General features: G+C 35.3%; 1 protein-coding gene across 1 annotated transcript; it reads right to left on the reverse strand.

The window, feature by feature from the left end:
• Positions 1–8,226: 8,226 nt before the first annotated feature.
• On the reverse strand, positions 8,227–20,901 carry LOC130054094 (uncharacterized). Its single transcript, XM_056162527.1, has 3 exons — positions 20,888–20,901; positions 12,229–12,316; positions 8,227–9,587 (listed from the first exon to the last, which is right to left on the reverse strand). The coding sequence occupies exons 2-3, from the start codon at positions 12,288–12,290 to the stop codon at positions 9,224–9,226; spliced, it is 426 nt and encodes a 141-aa protein (XP_056018502.1). The 5' UTR covers positions 12,291–12,316; positions 20,888–20,901; the 3' UTR covers positions 8,227–9,223.
• Positions 20,902–21,309: the final 408 nt, after the last annotated feature.

Consider the following 21,309-nt stretch of genomic DNA (forward strand, 5'->3'; position numbering starts at 1 on the left):
TAAAAGTAAGTCAATGTATACTTTTATTGTGTAGTGTATTAAAAAAGAAAGTCCATTAGATCTTCAGAAAACTAGAAATCATTGTCTTAACACTCAAGGGTTAAATATATATAATTCTATAGAAACAATATATTAAAAAAATTGCTAAAACATTTCAACTGGCTATCACTATTATTTACAAATCATGCACAATGTGTAGATATAAATCTGATGCCATTGTTTGGGTTTTTTCTGTAAGTATTACAGTTTTGAACATTCACTGGATCATGTGGAATATGTAATCTAAATGTAAAAATTAAATTTTTCTTTTGAGCTTCAACTTATGTAAATTCCTATTAATCAAAATTAACAACAAAGATTCACATTAAAATTCTAAAAATTCAGATAAAATTACTTTGATCATAAGTCTGAAATTTTCATATATTGACTACAATAACTTATATAAAATTTTGTGAAATATTTGAAATACAAAATCTGTTAACGATTAAAGTGCAGAAATAAATCTGGCCCTTGAGTGTAATTCGAGATTCCTCTGACTTTAACCTCCGCCGAACAAAAGCAGGGGTTATTTAGCTATTTTAATGCAAGTTTTCGCAAATTTGCTTTTTATTCAAAATAGACAAAAAAAATTGCAAGTATATGACTACCAATATTTGTAATATGGAGTTTTGAAAACGCAACCCAGTGCAAAGATAGTTTAAGCATTGCTGCTTTTGTACAATTTTAAGCAAAAGATGTATTTCTATTCTTTGGGTAACTGTTCACCACCATTTGTACGGTGAGGCATGGATAATTATGATTACTTCACATTGTGCTGAATAACTACCAATCAATTATCATGTCAACCAAAACTGGTTTTCTTTGTAATTCAATTCACGAAGTAACTGTTTGGTCATGAACACATAGCCCCAAAACTTTCAGAACTTTAATTGAACTTGCGCTGAAGGAGACGCATCTTCAAGAGTATTTTTTGGATGAATTGGATGAAAATTATCACTGCATGAAAGTGCAATTTTTTGTACATCCTGAAAAAAATGCTCATTTAAGAAATAAGTATGATTTAGTAGCTAAATTAAGCTACGCCATGTAGGTAAACAAAGCTATGAAGGTAATTCAAGCTACGTAGCTAAATGTAGTGATTGTACCGTACCTGTTATAGTCAGGGGAATCTCGGATTAACTTGAGTGTAGATCTACTTGCATTTTCTTTCTCCGTGCACAGGCGTGTCAGCCTTTCCGACGTTTCCCTTGCCTCTTCCAATCGACCATCCTGAAGTTGATCCACTTGATCGATCATCATATTCAGCTGATGGAGTTGTTACCGTAGCTACAGCGTCCTAAAAATGAAAGTCGGTTAAGTCAATGCTCAATTCGGAACTCACCACACGACGTGTTCCGAAAGTATGAACTGCACACTGTTTTCGCATTTTGGAAAACAAAAGGTGAAAGAAGGTTTGAAAAAAGGTGAAACAGTTCAAAAAAATTTTTGATTATGATTTTAATAAGTTCAAAATTGGTTCTTTCTTAGTACCTCTTTTGAATAATAAGATTGCGAAACTAATCAACTAATATTCAACTCGAGAATCTTCTATTTAGGTCCTAATTTGGAAGAGTATGCATCGTGATTTGTACCATAGACATAGTTGTACCAATATCTAATGTGACATTAAAGCCTCATAAAATTCAAAATAATTAATGTGACATTAAGTTCTGTTGTATCAAATATTTAATGAAGAGATCCTTGTTTGCTCTGTTCGATTGTTTGTCAGTCCGCAAAATGTTTAACTTTGGCCGTAACATTTGGATGGTAAATGACAGTATTTTCATATTTTATATGTGTATTATTTGAGACAAAACTTTTATATGGTACCAAACATTGTATAAATAATGGTATCAATTTATGCCAGATTTGCTTTCCAGTTAGAAAATTCACGCTACATGTTTAGCGATAAATTGAATCGGATGCATGTATATTAGCCGGGACGAGGGTATTGTTTTTTACCATTCCTCATTGCTTTCATATCTACGAGTTTCTTTGAAAAATCTACAGCTCGGATAGAAAAGCCATAAACGCCACGTTTCCTATCAGAAAATTTGCACAAAATATACAGTTCTTGTCAAAGTAAAAAGAAGGTGTTGTCGAGCGAAGATCGCGACTTGATTCATGATTAAAACTTGTAGTTTTAGACACCAAATTTTCTTTAGAAAAAAATTATTGTATTGGGATTAGTGTAGTCACGGCGACAATTTTGATGCACTCTTCTGTCACGTATTGTTACAGTAAGTCAGTATTTGTAGTGACATACATCATTTCGAATGATTATGAATGCGAATTCAAAACACCTGATCCATTGGACCTATATGTCACTGTGATAAAGAAATAATAGAAATATATATAAAGACAATGATTACGCATAGTCTTTTCTGTAAATCAAAGAATGCCTGTAAATATAAGCGGAAAGTATAAACTGGGTGGTTTGCCGAGGGAAATTCGTTAATAAAAAATAATGCAGTGTAAGTTGACATATACAATGTGGGGTACAACAAGTAGTAAAAACATCTCTTCTGATTAAGTATGCAGTACAAGATAGTAAAACGTGACTCTCATCTTCTACACAATATATTAAAAGTGATTGATTGTATAGTGTTTAATGTCCCTCTCGAGAATTTTTACTCATATGGAGACGTCGCCATGCTCCCTTTTTTCTTAGTTGCACAAAATCTTGACTATCACCGAGAGATATATAGCTAAATCAAGTGTTCTATCACTACCTACAAATTAAAAAGTCGATGCAATTCACTTGTGAGGGACAAATGCCTAATGCTTGAAAAACATTTGATTTTACTAAATCAGCTGGAAATTATTCTCATGTATGTACAATTAAAAGCTAGGTTCAAGGTTGCTCGTGTCATGGCCGCATCAAACCTTAGATGCGGTTACTCTTTTGGATATGACCTTAAAAACGGAGATCCCGTGTCGCTACAGACGTTGGCACATTAAGGTAGCTACTGATAGCTACCCCCCAAAAACCACTCATTGAATTTTTTTCAATTTTATTTATTATAATATTTGGACTTTATTCTAAAACATATAAAAAAAATCAACAAAAGTAATCAGGTTAATTTTCGAGGAAAGCGAGATTGAAATCCCCTCTTTTGCAGCCCCAAAAGGCAAAAAATGCCAAAATTTAGCAAATTAATACAGAAGCCAATAAAAAATTTATTGACACCAGAAATATTGTTTGTCATATATAGTTATGTAAATTAAACACAAACAGATAAAAAAAATCAACATTAATTAGAAATTCAAAATACATATAAGGAAACCATTGAGATAATTCGACTTGGCAATTAGCCAAATTTACCCTGAATATGGCGTTTCTCAAATACTATCAGGCATAAACTTTCTGATAACAAAAAAAATCTGCTTATAAAATTCCTGATTTTATATCATTTTTACAATAAGCCAAGTAGTATCTAAAATATTGAATAGAAAAAAATATACCAAATGAGGTTTAATCTGAAACTATGTCAGATTTTGTAACCCTACCCACCTCCCTTCTAGAAATGAATTTTAAGAGATACAGTCAACAGAGATAAACTATTTACGTTAAAATAGGGCCTCCGTGGCCAAGTGGTTAGAGCATCGCGCTCAAAATCACACGGCCTCTCACTTCTGTCGGCGCGGGTTCGAATCCCGCTTGCGCCGGTAAGTGAGAAAGTTTCCCAGTTTACTTCCGGAAGGTCGGTGGTCTCTTCCCAGGTACATTGTGTCTGGGTTCTCTCTTCCACCAATAAAAACTGGGCGCCACCATATAACTGAAAAATTGTTGAGTGTGGAGGAAAACATAAATCAATCAATCAATATTGACGTTAAATGATTAAGTATTCCCAAATTACCACTTTGAGCATTCAAACGTACAATACTAGAAGTTTGTATGAGCCATTTAAGAATGATCTATAGTGTGTGCTATTGTAGTTGACCTTTTTGCACTCACAATGATTGCCTAAATATTTAGTTATTTTTCATACAATTACTTGTAATAACTGGACCAAATCTACTTCTTATACACATTTTTTTATAAAAAATTTATATCACTATACAGTATATTACACCAAATGTGTTTAAATAACCATTTCATATTTCAATAAATAATTTCTTTTCCCATAAAATCACAATTTAGTGTAAAGTATGTTGTACAACATCCACTGCTCTGCATGAGCTCATATAAGTGAATTAATGTTTTTCATCCAAATCAGTAGTTCTTTAATCTTCGGAACTTGATCAAACATTTTTAGATTTTTAAATTTGTGGAGTTGTGGGGGTCCAGGGGATATGCCATCATCACTGTAAATGGAATACCTGTTCAACATATAGATAAATATATTTAAATATAGTAAAAAATATGAATATATGTCAGATATACTCAGAATTGTCTTTACAAATGTTTATCAAAAGAAAATATAGTACCTCTCTTATTTGTTGACTTGAAATCCACTTCAACCTGCACTGGTCCTATCTAACCTGCACTGGTCCTATCTAACCTGCACTGGTCCTATCTAACCTGCATTGGTCCTATCTAGCCTGCACTGGTCCTATCTAACCTGCACTGGTCCTATCTAACCTCCATTGGTCCTCAGGCTGATGCCTAGAAAAAAGATCATCATAATTGATATTTGCACAGTTAAGTCTATATTATACCATTGACTGCGTCAGACAAAGTGAATTTTAAAATTGAGCCTCAACACATATTCAGTGAAAATTCAAATACTAATGTTTCAAAATTATAAATTGCAATATGAGATGACATGTATATATGTTTTCATAATCTGCCATAGACTCATCATATCTGTTTTATTTACAAAATGTGGGTCAAGAAAAGGGCATACGTGTAGTATACATATCTTACTTATACATACAATGCATACATTTGCCTATGAGAGGGCATGTGCAGACTTGTGATTAATTAACATTATTTTCAAAAAGGTTTTGCCAAACTACATTTTGTGTGAAACACGAAACCTCAGGTTTGATATATTTCTTAAGTCACTGAAATTTCAAAGTAATAGTATATATGTATACTATAGTCTAGGGAATTATAATTCAACACATGCCCCCCTCCCTCTTTCTATCCGGTTCCCCATACCCCTAGATAGAAGATCTATACAGATAGTTGTTTTTCATCACTTTTATACATGTAGTTCAAGGTATGTTATTTTCATAACGATATTTTCTTAATAAAAGAGTTGTGAGAGCCCATGTTTACAAATGTTATATACATTTACATGACATCCGTTTACAATCACATGCACAGGTGGAAGTTATATTTTAATACATATATACATACAAAATAATACATCTACTGTATGCCGTGTGTTTAAACTTACAGATGTTATTATAAATTGCGTTTTGAAATAGCAGAGGAAATGTGAGTTGAAGTTTTGAATGCAAGTTTATGGCATTTTTTTTCACTCATAAAACGAAACTGATTTCGGTGTCGAAGTTGAATGCATCCACCAAATTCCTCTTCTTGCAAAAAAACTTCTTAAAGACGGTAGCATAATTTCGTCAGGGATTAGACGCCTATCGCCGGCTGAATAGGTACTCCTGCCTTCGGGGGAGGGGGGAGGACCAGCGTTGCCGTGTTTCACTGCCTGGCTGGTATGCCGTCCTTGTCTCGAGCTCCAGTCCCATGGAGATCCTGGTTAAAAAGGTCCGTGTGTGGTGGCACGATAAAAATCGCTCTCCGCAAAGCGGCCGAGCACAGGCCAAAATTTGGAAATCCATCGTCGACAGTGGTGACGATTCTATTCAGGTTGACCTTGAGAAAGGCGAGTAGCGTTCGCCCGGGATTAAACCTCCATCACCGGCTGAATGGGTACCTCCTGCATTTAAAGGGGGAGGGGGTGACCACAACGTTGCCGTGCTTCACTGCCTTGCCGTCCTAGTCTCAGACTCAAGTCCTGTGGGGCCCAGGATAGAAAGGTCCACAGCACCCATCACAGTTGTAACAGGCCTTCAAATTAAACCGCGGGTCCGAGTCACATCTGACGGGGCGGTGGCACGATAAATATCGCTGAGGCTGAGGCTCCCCGCTAAGCGGCCGAGAAAACACCGAACTCAGGCCAAAGTTTGGCAACCCATCGCCGACAGCGGTGACGATTCCATTGTTGGAAGAGATGTTTTATTGTATTGCTTATCGGTATTAGATAGGTCACAGTTCGTTATCTTCTCCATGGACAAAACAAAACCAAAACCAATCGATCGGAATTGCTTCTATCTCAGTATCTGTCCCTTTTTTGTGGCTTCATCCTGTTGCTGCACTGGTAAAGGATTGTTTGGCTGCGTATACCAGTGTACGATGTTAATAAATTAGCTCGATGGCAATGGATTGTCATTAAGAAAATCATTTTTCACAATGGTTTGAGCAGAATGAAAAATTAACTCGTTCCCCGTTAGGCGGAATTGTAAGAGGCAAGATACTTCGAACCAGGTTTATTTCGTAAACGGTACGAACTGTATTAGCCAATCTTAATTAATTGTGGACTATTTGATATGTATCAAATAATCTTGATTAAATAAAACTTGATTATTAGGAAGTCACCTGGAGCTCCAAATTAAATGTTCCTTATGAAAGGTGAAGATAACCAACAGTGATCAATCTAATAAATCTCATAAGCAATATAAAATATATAGTTGGACAAACACGGAACCCTGGACATACCAGAAGTGGGACCAGGTGCCTAGGAGAAGTAAATATCCCCTGTCGACCGGTCACACCCTTCGTGAGCCCTATATCTTGACCAGTTAAACTGAGTTATTCGTAATCTAAATCAGTGTGCCACGAACGGTCTAACATAAATGATCTCACACCGCATTGAAAATTAGATAATGATTTTACGAATGCACTTGTAATCAGTCATGCCGAATAGTTGACGAAGGACAAAATGAACAGTTGTTCATAATTTCAGTCGAAATTCAGTTTAAATTCAGTCGTAACAGACTTCTGTAAACACGAAACAGGTTAAGAACAACGAAAGGGGGAAGCGTCATTCGTTGAATGAGATGTACATGAATAATATAACTTCATGTATAAATCTTCATCAAATAATAAATATTGGTCTAGCCAAAACTATCATAACTAACACTGAACACCCACACAATTTTATGCTGATCATGTTGTCAACCAATCGAAACTTCTCGGCTTGCCGGAAAGGCCCGAGGATGTGCAATTGGTTGTATGATGTTGCCTCGCTTCGTTCTGGAAGTTTCCATAAGCTGATTCAAAACTAAAATCATGGATTGAGGAAACGAACAGGCATATCTTATTTATTCGACAATGATCAAAACTTATATCTTCTATATCAAAATCAAGCATCGATTAACTACAGAATAACTTTATATCATATCATTTTAAATTGTCATACATATAAAACTGACTTAGATCCACCACTTTTCTCTCATTTTTGCAATTTCGGGGTAGTTTATCGAAAACGAAATTAGGTTTTTAATTAATTTTACGATATTCACTAATGAAGTAAGATTCTATCATAGGTTACGGACTTCACCTCCCATACGAAACAATATTAAAGGTGAAAGCAGTAACTCTGGAGAAAGCATTTAGGAGTTTATTGGCAAAATGTGTTAATTTATAAGTATAGATTGATGTCATGGTGCGGTATTCTTTCCTTTGATCTTAGCCATATTTTAAATTATATGGAAAACCTCTGCCACAATTCCAACATGTACACTAGAATCTGTTTGTGACTCATTCAGTGAAATGATGAATGCCACATTATATCAAGTAGTGATAAATTTAATGGTAAAAGCCAAGAATGTTACAAACAATTCATGAGCAGTTTATGAATTTAATATGTCGTTAATGACCAATAATAACCAGAGAACAAAGGGATGAATATATGCAGGTAATAAACAAAAACAAGGAAATAAACCTTTATGTGTGTGTTCCACTGTTCATCCTTGTGAGTTTACACAATGTGGGATATTTTCCAAAACCAAATCTTTTTTTGCATCCACCAACCAATGACAAATGTGTCATCTGATACGTACCAGAACTACTATTGTCACAGCGGACTTTCAGCAGATAGTTGATAAAAGTATTATAGGAAAAAACCGCAGAGAATTTAGAAGTTGTTGGAAAAACTAAGTATTTTTCCTTGCAATTTTCCAACGATGTCTTTCCTACTAGTGATATCTAGACCTCATCATCATTCTACAGATTGACAGAAACAGAAGAATAAGAATTGTCAAGCATAGACCAATCTTAATATTTGTAGTTTCTTGTTCCATTCCCCTGTCATGGATTTCGTTGTTTAATTCCTTCTCAAGACACAATTGACAGAAGTGGAAATTGCGATAGGTTTGCACACAGATAGAAATATTATCGAGAACAATTTACCAAAGAAACCAATTTGCCACCATCTCATTACTGTCTTTTATCAATGATGATAATACTGATGATTTGGAACTGTATTTTCAGTTGGAAATATTTTTTCTACACTATTCACATAAATTATTTCTGGAACAGTAAGGGAAAGCCAAATGTAATACATGTATATACACACATATCATCATGATTGTATACATAGACGTCCACAGATGTATGTATCATAAGTCTTGAAATATGAAATATAACATATCTATCATATGTTGTATGGTTTTGAATTGGTTTGTCTTGTTGTTGCGACTGTTGTTGTCGTTAGTTGTCCTGTTGTAGTAGGTTGTGGTTGCAAAAACGTCTTTGTTTTTACGTTTTTTCTCGTCCGTGGTATATGTAGTGTGGTTGAATCTGTCCTGTTTATTGGTTCTGATAGGGTGTCTGACGCTAATTTCATCAGTGCTATTGATGATAGCTTGGTTGTTTCTGATTTTGCTGAATGTGGCCGTGTTACTATTTCTGTTGTGACGGTGAATGGAGATGATGGCTGTTCTGTTACTTTCGCTCCAAGAGATGTCGATGATTGTGTATATATTGCTGATTCTAAAGGTGATGTGCTTGTATTTGCTTTTGCGACAGTTGGTTGTATCGTGGTGTTTGTCTCAAGTGCTACTGATTGGTGAGATTGTTTTGGAAGTGCTGTTGTTAATTGAAGATTTCTCTTTTCTACTGGTGGAGATTGTGCTAGTGGTTCTGTTGTTAATTGTGATGTCGTTTGTAGTGGGAGGGTTGATGTTGTCATTGTAGATGTTGTCGCTGTTGTAGTTAATGTGTTAGTGGTGGTGATGTTGGAAGCGAATCTTTGCAGGAACCAATTTCCACAATATCTATGTATCCCCTGTCCACTTTATCGAATTCAGATTCCTTTCTTTCCGTCATGAGGAGAGACAGTATTGAAGATTTTTCTTTCGACCCATCTTCTCTTCTTTCTCGTGGCCTTTCCTGCCTGTTCGTGCTATAGTTATTTTTATCGCTATCATCAACAGGATCAATGTAATCCAACGAAACACGTTCAGGTTCATCGTAGATATTTTCTTCCACTCTCATATAACTTTCAGAGGTGGTATCAGCAACAGGTCTGCTTTCTCCCATATAAATTCCTTGGGTAGTCGCATTCATCACTCTCTGTCTGAAATAAATACATATTTCATTATTTTTTGATCAGCAGTTGATAACTTTAATTAAAAATCTGATTATCATTAATTTTCATTTGCTTGACTGCTCTCCTTTCGTTTAATATTCATAGAGACAACATTAGTTGCAGTCTCCTTCCTTTGATCTATATTGATTTTGTTCTAAGTATGTGTAGAAATAATCAATCATAAAATCTAAAATGTCATTGCAGATGCTTAATCCTGAGATTTTGCAACATGTTGCATAGCCTCTGCTGGTGGACTCTTAGTCCCCGAGGGTCTCTACAGTCCAGTAGCTAAGTACTTCGTTACTAGCTGCTTGAAAATACGGATGTATATTTAATTACTGTGATAAAATTTAGAAATTCATTTCAAAATTAAGAATTATCTCCCTCATGTATAGCTCTTATCCTTAGTCGAATTTGAGTCCACTTTTTGGCACTCTGTTTTTCCCTAAAAGAGCTCTAGCAAGTTTATCATTATTTCGGATTTCAAACATTTCAGTTGAGCATCACCGAAGAGACATTATTTGTCGAAATGCGCATCTGGTGCGTCTAAATTAGTACCGTGTAAGTTTTACATAATTAACATGATATATGAATTTTCTTCATCTTGAAGTACGGTTCAAATATTCAACAAGATGTGTTTGTGAAACGCAAATGCCCCCGATAATGGCCAATTCCAAAGATGGTCAAGGTCACAAGGACACATATCTTGGTAACAGTAGAAAGATCCTGTCACAAGAAATGCTCATGTACAAAATGAAACTCTAATGTTTACCATTTAGAAGTTATGACCAATGTCAATTTTTTTTAAGTAGGTCAAATACCAAGGTCAAAAGCTTTAGTACCCACGGAAAGGCTGATTGATTGACTATTGTTTAACGTCCCGCTCGAGAATATTTCACTCATATGGAGACGTCACCACTGCCTGTGAATGGCTGCAAAGCTTAGGTCTATGCTCGGTGCTTATGGCCATTGAGCAGAGAGACATCTTTATCGTGCCACACCTGCTGTGACACGGGACCTCGGTTTTTGAGGGTCTCATCCGAAGGATCGCCCCATTTAGTCACCTCTTACGACAAGCAAGGGGTACTGAGGACCTATTCTAACCCGTATCCCCACGGGATCCTGTCATAAGGAATATTCATGTCAAATATGAGAACTCTAGCACTTACTGTTCAAAGGTTGTTAGGAAGGTTAAAGTTTTCAAAAACTAGGTCGAACTCCAAGATCATTGGGTCAAAAATGTTGGTACCCACGCTAAGGTCTTGTCATAAGGAGTACTTATGTGAAATATCAAAGCTCTAGCACACACTATTGACTAATCAAAAGTTATTAGCAAGCTTAATTTTGTTTTAAAAGTAGGTCTAATTCCAAGGTCAAAAGGTAAAAAATGTTGGTACCCACGGAAAGGTCTGGTCACAAGGAATACGCATGTGAAATATCAAAGCTTTAGCATTTATTGTTCAAAAGTTATTAGCAAGGTTAAAGTTTCAGACAAAAATACAGAATGACAGACAGGAGAAAAACAATATGCACCCGATCTTCGATCTCCGGGGCATAAAAATATATGATTGCAGCTTCTCTATCGTCACTTTCCTATAGCTACATGATTCAATACACAAGAGGTAAGTATCGTATCGGTTGAGAGCTATAAACACCATATTCATGTGATAATGGAATATTGCTACAGAAGTATGGAAAATTGACGATAGAGAAGCTGAAGTCATCCCGTTTGTCATAAGTATAAAGCAGAACATCTTCGCTAGCCAAGGATTTACGATTTGTCCCGCTTCTCTACAACTCTTGGTTGCATTAGCTTTGAGTGGCGTCCTCTAGCGGATGGAGAAAACAAACTGTTTGGTTTACATCATGTACAACCAATGAAAATGCGTTTTTCAGCTACACTTTGTGTGTTGTAAAATAAAAATAGCTGCAACCAGTGAGTTACACATTTTTTCGTAAGCAAAGGTTCGTTCCACAGTCTACACACCACCATGTTGTATGGAGACTATAAAAAGCTGATTAAATGGAAGCGTTTTGAAGACAACTAAAACTAAGTAATTGTTTACACATTCCTCCGTCTTGAACGTGTTCTGACTTAACACGCTCTCTGCAGGGGACTTGGCCTGCATCCAATCATATGTAGCAAATTGTTGTCACGAAAATCGCGGTAACGCAGCCTAGGGTTGTAGAGAAGCGGAGCGGATCGTAAACCCTTGGCAAACGAAGATGAAAGCAGAAGTGAACGACTCGGAATACATCAATTCAACATATGAGTGATATCTTATTTGAAATATGTGTGGGCTTTCATCCTGTAATCAATTCAGTTGTAAATCTTTTGTCAGATACTATCTTTCTATTTCCGAAGTATCTAATTTTATATTACACTGTCACAGTATCAATTTGAATTGAAACGAAGAACGTAGGACAAAAACGCTGACATTTCACTGTTGTGTACATCTATGTGATACATGAACATTATTGTTGAAGATTTCGATTATCAAAACGCAATTATTTATCGATTTGCAAACATTTACTTTGAATACAATACATTAACAACCATTCGAAGTATAACTGAGTGGAATAGACGATCATCCAAGGAGACCATTAGATTAATCAATGACCAACTTACCTCTTCACAAGAATAACCGCAATAGTCACCAAAAGGACTGCTCCAGCAAAACCGACGACCATGAAGGGTACATTCACCGTCCATATTCCTAAGACAAACAATATGGATACATATACCAACAGCATATCGTATAAGTGGTATTGTTAATGAGACACAAATTTAGCGATTGTTCCGTAAAAATGGGTATATATATATATAGTGAGAGCTAATCTTAGCGACTTTATAATTCCTGGAAAGATGCCTATTACCTTCGATATGGACTAAATTGTTAGCATCATTCAATTTTAGCGCTCTCACTACTCTCGCTAATAATGCCAAAACTAGTTCTAATTGTAACGGGGACCGTTACATATGTTCCCCAAACCTCCCCCAATTAAACAGTGATGTCATTGTAAACCTACAGCAAAAAATCATTTTATTTTAGCCTTTAATTACATGTACTACGTTCAATATGGTCATTTTAGTACCAAAAAATGAAAGAAAGCGTTGCACGTGCATACACGCGCACGTGTGTATGATTCCGCACTTTTATTGATGTCATTCAACAGGCATTTGTACCATACACCTACAACCTCAATCTTTAATCGTTTATGAGAAAACACCCGGACAAAATGTCATTTGAAAAACGGAATTCGGCCGTAACTTGCGACCGGAAGTGATTTTTTCATAACTAAAAAAAACTTCTAGAGAATCCTATTTTACATTTTTTTCTGAAAGTTTCATGAAAATCTATCCAGTCGTTTTTGTGAAATCACGTGCACAAAATCGTTAAGAAAAAGAACAATAATAATAATAATAATAACTAGAAATGATCTCGTTACGAGCAACGAATAGGTCTTCCGTTACATGAAAGAAATAAACACGTACATGTAAGACACGATTTATCAATTATAAACAATTTCGGTTTTATTTTATTTGCTTTCGAGTATCTCAGTAGTCCATAAAACAACTAAAAATTCCAAATGGACCATGTCGGAACCCACACTAAAAATTCCGTGAAAAATGTTGAATTTTCAGACAACTTCCGGTTTCGAACAATAAACTTCCGGTGGAAATGGTATGACTTATCACACTATTAAATAATGTAATGAGCATTAGAATATTAAAAAATGAAAAATTACATATTTTTAAGGTACTTCCGGTGGATGACGGAAGTAAAGGCAACAAAATTGAAGCACGTATGTCACATCTACAAGTCACCATAAAACATTCCTGAAGGTTTCAAGACTCAATTGTTGATTATTTATGAGAAAACGCCTGGAGAGAAAAACCCGGAAATCGTAGATATTTAACGAACGGAAGTGAATTTAAAAAAAAAAAGTCACTATATTCTGAAGATGGATAATATGAATTATATATGTGAAAATTATATCAAACACTTGATTTATAAGCGAGAGATATGATAGCAAAGAAAGAACAATTTTTCGAAGCTTTTCTCTAAAAACCAGAAGTTGTTTAAACATCCGGCAAGTGTAACATTTTCTGAAACTCCAAAAGACACTACATTATTCCATGCACATTTTGTTTCAAAAGCGTAAATTTGATGTTTGACGTTACTTTCGTTCACTTTCGGTGGCGGCCGGAAGTGACGGATGACAATGATAAATCTTATTACAAAGCTACATGTCACCAATAATCATCTCTGAAAGTTTCAAGACTCAATCATTAAATGTTTATGAGAAAACTCCCGGACAAAATGTCATTAAAAAACCGGAAATTCGGCCCTATCTCGCGACCGGAAGTGAATTTTGAAATATTCTTAAAGGTTTCCTAGAGATTGATAATGTCAGTAATATCTGTAAACATCGTAATATAAAGTTGATACGCGGGTAGGTTAAGGATTCACTTCTCTGAACTACCGATATAACGTCATAATGGAAAATGACGTCAAGTCACTGCAAACTTGAGCTGTTATGACGGGGAGAGTGTCAAAAACTCTAGACCTTATTTCAAACTGCCTATCAGATGTCAGAACGCTATTGCAAAATTCACGTGTCTGAATTGTATTTTAATATCTTATATGTCCGAATATTTTAAAATAATTTGTTTAATTACCCTTGATTTAAATTCAGCGTGTTTACACTACTTTCGAAAAATATACTTTTGAAATGTACTCTGTTTTATACCAGTGATAAGAGGTAGAATTTATGATGTGTTTATAAAAGAGTCTAGCGCAGGTACATGCAAGTGAAGATAACGAATAGTGATCAATCTCATAACTCCTACAAGCAATACAAAATAGATAGTTGGGCAAACACGGACCCCTGGACACACCAGAGGTGGGATCAGGTGCCTAGGAGGAGTAAGCATCCCCTGTTGACCGGTCACACCCGCCGTGAGTCCCATATCCTGATCAGGTAAACGGAGTTATCCGCAGTCTAATCAGTGTGCCAAGAACGGCTTAATAATCGGTATGAAACACGTCAGACAGATTTGACCCAATGCGAGGTTGTATTGACGAACTAGATCGTTATAACGACCATAGAATTTGCGAAATGCTGACTTCAATCGAGACTGTTGAAATCCCTGTACCATCAACTTGTTTTTCAGTAGCTTACCTCGATTTGAAAACTGACTATACCCAGAACAAGCTCTTGCATATCGAATCAGTTGAGATATATAAACACCATATGCAGGTGATAATGGAATATTGCTACATAAATGTGGGAAGTTGACGATGGAGAAGCTGAAATCATCCCGTTTGTCATACAGTTGAGTTGTCAGTTTGCCGTTAATGTCTACTTTTAATCAAATATCTAAGTATGAAGCAGAAGTGGACGACTCTGTGGTGTCCTTTATTTCGAGCTCACAGGGATATATCAAATCGACATATGAATGAAAGCTATCATTGTTAATAGACAAAACGTCATCGATATATCTAAAAGTCGAATTGAAGGTGACAGCGAGAGATTTTTTCTTCTCACGTAGAAGTTTTTGAATAAATTCTGCTTCATATGAATATAAAAACAGGTCAGCTAACAAAGGAGCACAATTCGTTCCCATGGGAATTCCAACATACTGTTGGAAGACCTGATCACCAAAGACCACGAAGATATTGTCAATGAGGAACATGTAATTTATGAGGATTCATTTGAGATCTATTACGGAAATCGTAAGAGGAGTTTGTTCTCTATTTGAATCTTAATTGGTTAAATGTATGATGGCTTTGTTTGAATACAGATTACCCTCAAATGTGTAGGTAAGTGTGTCAGTAAGTTGAACTCTTCATGAAATACGTGTATTTTGTACGCAAGTAATACTACCATTTTTCCCAAGCACATTTCGGGTACACAAGGATACGGTGAGTTCATTTATCAAACAAAGAGTTAAAAATAATTGTTAAATGAGCTTCGCTGAAGCGATTTATGTGAAACACTTTAAACAATTATAAATCATCGTTACGTGATCAACAAAGTCATGTGATATCATAACAGATATGTTAATATATAGCCGAGAGAACCTTCTATATAAATTGTCTGTACTTAAGTATATAAATTACAATTGAAAACCAAACACCGACCTCGCAATCCAATGTATGTTTTGAACGCATTTCAAACTCCGGGAAGCCTTAACATAGCTGCGTAGATAAGCGAGATATACGAGAACAAAGAAAGACCCATTTTCCTCTGAAAGCTGGAAGTTTTAGGTTAAACTTCCGATAAGTTTTACTTTTTCTGAAACTCCGAAAGAGACCCAATAAATCTATGCAAGTTTTGTTTCAGAAGCATAACTTTGAAATATGACATGTCTTTTTTTCACTTCCAGTGACCGCCGGAAGTAACGGACCGCAATGATAAACCCTATTACCGAGCTACAAGTCACCATCTATCACCCTGAAAGTTTCAAGACTCAATCTTAACTGTTTATGAGAAAACGCCTGGACAAAATGTCATTTGAGAAACAGAAATTTAGCTCTAACGAACGACCGGAAGTGAATTTTGAAAAAGTACTAAAGGGTACCCTAGATATGGAAATTGCCAATAACTTCTGTAAACGTTTTATTAAAAACTTGATAAATATGCGAGATATACTAGGACAAAGAAAAACCTACTTTTTCGAAGTTTTTCTCTAAAACCCGGAAGTTGCTGGTTAAACTTCCGGTAAGTCTAACATCTTCTGAAACGCCGAAAGAGACCTAATTTATCTATGCAAGTTTTGTTTCAAAAGCATAATTTTAAAATTTGACGTTTCTTTTGTTCACTTCCGGTGACGGCCAGAAGTGACGGATCGCAATGATAAACATTATTACAAAGGTACTAGTAACCATCTATCATCCCTGAAAGTTTCAAGACTCAATCTTTGACGGTTTATGAAAAATCGTCTGGACAATATGTCATTTTAAAAAACGGTAAATCGGACGTAACTTGCGACCGGAAGTGAATTTTCAGAAATTGAAACGGAAATATAAACTTCAGATGGCAACGCATCAACTCTGAAAATTTGAATTAAAGCAAATCGATCCAACCATCTCCGAGAAATCCTTTGCACAAAATCGGTAAGGAAAAAAAAAGAATGAAAATAATAAGAAAAGTGAAAAATCAACAATACAATAACAGAAGGTTCTTCCGCTGAAGACGGAAGACCCTAATAATAGAGGAAAAGAAACATAAGAATCATTATAAGGTCTTCCGTTGAGACGGAAGACCTTAATAATAAGAAACAGAGTAAAAACAATATGTTCCCAAACTTTGTTTGGGGAACATAATTAAAGGGAAAGAAAACCTAAATCACATTGTTGTTTTTATGAATAAAGTATCACTTATTGCTATCGTGCTATCGTAAATTTAACAACAAAAATCCTTGCTTAACGATTAAATCAATATTAATCTATCATATATTTTAAATTACCCACCGCTAAGTGAGCAGCCATTGATGTTTAATTTATGACGTCACACCGTCTGTTCCGGTTTATTTCATCAGTAGCCTTGTAAACATGACAAGTAACGAACAGTTAAGTTTTGAGTCGTATAGATTTGAGCCCGTTCTTTCGCAAGAAGAAATTGAGAAAATGCGTTCAGTCGAGTCGCAAACCAGGCAGACGGTAAACATTTCTTCATATAAATGTTTCGAACCTCAAATTGTCATTACACAAATGATGGATCCACAGTTTACATAGTCTTTTCTTTTCAAATGACTTGGTGCTTTTTTCACATCTCCCGTTTGCATTAGTGTAATTAACTGCTTGACAGGAAGGCATCAATCTATCTATTCGCAAGATCTACCACATGCATATCTTTGATGATCTTAGAATCTCATAAAAACCGGAACAGACGGTGTGACGTCAAAATTATTGATTTTGTTTTTGGTCTTGAACACAAAAGCGTTACACATCATGGCAGACTCTATAGATCGCGGGAATTTCAATTTTTAACGTTTTCAAATTAATACTGACGCTTATCTAGGCCGTATAACAACAGACTTTATCATTTAATTAATCCTATCATTTATCATGTAAAAAGCTTTTGGGTTGCCTTTCTCTTTAAGTCTTCGCTAACAATTTGCTTATACGGTATTCCCCAAAATACAAAATGGATACGTGTAACAAGATACGCACGTACACACACATACAACATAACAAAGTACACGACACGAGTTTAAAAATCCCATGGTGGAAAATACACGGAAGTCCATCGTGTCCTCCGTGTTTCCCGGTGTGTTACATGTATTTACCAATGAACACAAGTCCAAGGAGGCCTATGGTGGAACTGGGCCACCGTGTCAATAACAATAAAGTAACAAGAGGCCAATATCGGTCACCTGATTATTAATTTTAAAAAGTATCACTTGACTAGTGACAAGGGCTATGAAAACCTGTTCTGCATATCTAAGCTAAATTCTTATGTTTATCAACAGTATAAATCAAGATGTGTTCTTAAAACTTAATTTCTTCGAAAGGCTTTAATGAAAGGCTTTACCATTAATATGATATGACTAATTTGGACCTGTCCTAGAGTCAAAACCCTAATGTTGCAAAATTCTTAATTTTGGTACTCGCGTTCCTGCTTTACCTATATATGCGGATAGTTTTTATACCATAAAAGCAAACACAAAGAAGTCTTTCAAATGGTAAATACAATAATCACTATGATAATTTGGCCCCACCCTGGAACCAAAACCGTTACCCCTTGGAATCATGAAATTTACAATTTGATCGGTTTTTGAAGGGTGGTCAATTTTAGCCAATAACGTCCCTTGTTCTTTACAATTTTGGTAAAGGCCGACCTACTCCTACATTGAAGATATTTATTTAGTTCCAATTTAGTATCAATAGCATCAAAGAACTTATCATTTAAATGTTTTACACATACAGTGTATATACAATATAATACTAAGCCTCACCCTGGGGTTTGAACCTTTCTCACACATTTATGGTTGTAAAGAAGGTTTTTGATAATTGGTCAATTTTTGCCCCGCCCCTAAGGCCCCAGGGGTGCAGTAGTCCTGAAATTGACAATCTATTCCACACACTTACCCATGGGATCATAAAATTTACAATTTTGGTAAAGGACTACCTGCCCTTCTAAAATATCCATGGAAATTTGATTTAGTATCAATAACAGTAAAGAAGATGTTATTTAAGTGTTTTGTACATAAGCACTATATACATGTACCAAGGTTGGCCACGTCCTGGGGTCAGAACGTCTACCCCGTGGATCATTGAAATTTACAAGTTTGTTAGAGGCCTTCCTGCTATACATCACTATGCATGTTTTTTTCTTCTTTTTGTTGAAAATTGGTCAATTTTTGTCCACCCCAAGGCCACAGGGGTTCAGGAATCCTGTATTTTACAAATTATGTCCCCTTGTCCTAAATATGCTTCATACCAAAATTAAAAGGAATTGCAATGGTACTTATCAAAAAGAAGTTAAATATGGTGTATCATTCACACATTTAATAACTGGTCATTTTGGTCCAATCTGATACCAAAACCCCTATCCCTGGGATCATCAAATATACAATGTTAGTAAATGACTACTTGCCCTTTGTAAACATTTATTTACTTCATTTCAGAATCAAGAGCACTAAAGAAGATATTACCGTATATCAGGGGGTTTTCACGTCATGTTTTTTCCCCGCGAATCGAAACCTTAAATAGTGTATTAAATTTACGCGAATTAAATTTTCACTAATTCAAAGTCATAGAGAAAATTTAATTCACGATTATTTAAACTTATTAAGGAATTGGGGAGGGGCGTCGACAAAATAAGAAGATTTGTAACGGCGATATCTACTCATTGGAGCGGCGAGTATAATGGCGATGTGTGGTCAATGGAGCGACAAGTAAAGCTATTGTTTACACAGACGCAAAATGGGATGTACATGTATGTATGTATACCTGTAACTAGCTTCCTTGATGTAAATGCGGGTTTGCTACAAATTCTTCATTGTCTAATTAATTGGTCGATCGATGTTAAACAGTTTGGACGCTTTCGTGATTCTAGGTTGTACCGTGTTTAATAAGTCATTACCAAATCATCGAAAAATATTAGAATTTATGAGCTTATACACGAATGCTGAAAATCAGTTAAAATCAACACGTTTAAAACAACTTGTTGAGATTTTTTTTACCTTTGTCACACACACTTCTGCATTTCAATTTTTAAAAAATGGAGGGATTAACAAATATTAAGAAACCTGTTTATCTTTATTTCCTAAGCGTTGTTTCGGCAAGAAGAATTCAGAACTGCGTTCTTGCAACCCTTCTCTTGCTTTAAACATTTCATACGTATGGTTACGTTATGACGAAGTATCAAACTATTATATTTTATCTACTCTATTGTATATTAAAAGGAAACAAATCTTATCTATTACATGTATTGAAATCATCGGTTCAGTTACATTAATTACACTAAACACGATATTTGTAAAGGACTACCTGTTCTTTCTAAATATCTATTTAGTTTCAATTTAGTATCAATAGAACTAAAGAAGATATTATTTAAGTGTTTTACACATGAACAATATATACTAAGTTTGGCCCCGCCCTGGGGTCAGAACCACTACCCCGGGGATCATGAAATTTACAATTTTGGTAGAGGCCTTCCTGCTTCCTGCTCTTCATCACTATGCATTTAGTGCATTTAGTTACGAAAATTTGACAATCTGCTTGTTCGTGTCGTTGGTCATTTTAGTGCTTTGTATAATGTTTGTATTTGACCTTGTTACCATGTTGTGGATCCGACACTTTGAGGTATCGGGTGTTGTTGGAACTTCAGTGCTTATATATATATATATATATATATATATATATATATATATACATACATACATGTATACATATATATCTACATTTCTGATAGTTACTATCAACTTGGCTACTTTCATGATTCTTTCAGACTATGGAAATTTCCAGCCATTAATTTAGAGACGATTTTTAATGCAGTTTAATACACGTCTCCATATGAGTGAAAAATTCTCGAGCGAGACGTTAAGCAAGATACAATCAATCCATGATTCTCTCAAAACTATGGGGATTCCCAGCCGTGAATTTAGAGACGAACTATTTATTCAGATTAATACGCTCCTTTTTCCCAACTGCATCACATTCGTTAGGTAATGATTATCATTACAATTCCGAGTATGAGTAAAGGTCAGTATATTTGAATTCTTCCTAACTCTATATTTCATTTTTTAAGAAAAAGAAGTTGATATTACATACCTCCACTTGTTTCTCTTTCGCCTGCAACAAGATATACATATGATATCAGTGACGTGTGTTATTTAATGGTAAAACTGTTGTGCTAAAAACCATTACATAATATTTTATTATTACAAACAATGTACTAAAAAAGACATACGGATATCTCAAAATGTTATATACAAGTACACACAAAACAAACATTTTTATATTCCACAATTTTGAAATAGAAAAACCCATACACGAGCAAAAACTCTGGCATTCCATAGCTCGATTTTTGTTACTGGACAATCATTGAAGTGTCTAATGAAATAACACAGCATTTGATTGATTGATTTAATGTTTTCCGCCACACTCAACAATTTTTCAGTTATCTGGTGGAGTCCAGGTTTTATTGGTGGAAGAGAGAACCCAGATATAATGTATCTGGGAAGAGACCACCG

This window comes from Ostrea edulis, chromosome 1 (assembly GCF_947568905.1).
Source record: "Ostrea edulis chromosome 1, xbOstEdul1.1, whole genome shotgun sequence".
Lineage (NCBI taxonomy): Eukaryota > Metazoa > Mollusca > Bivalvia > Ostreida > Ostreidae > Ostrea > Ostrea edulis.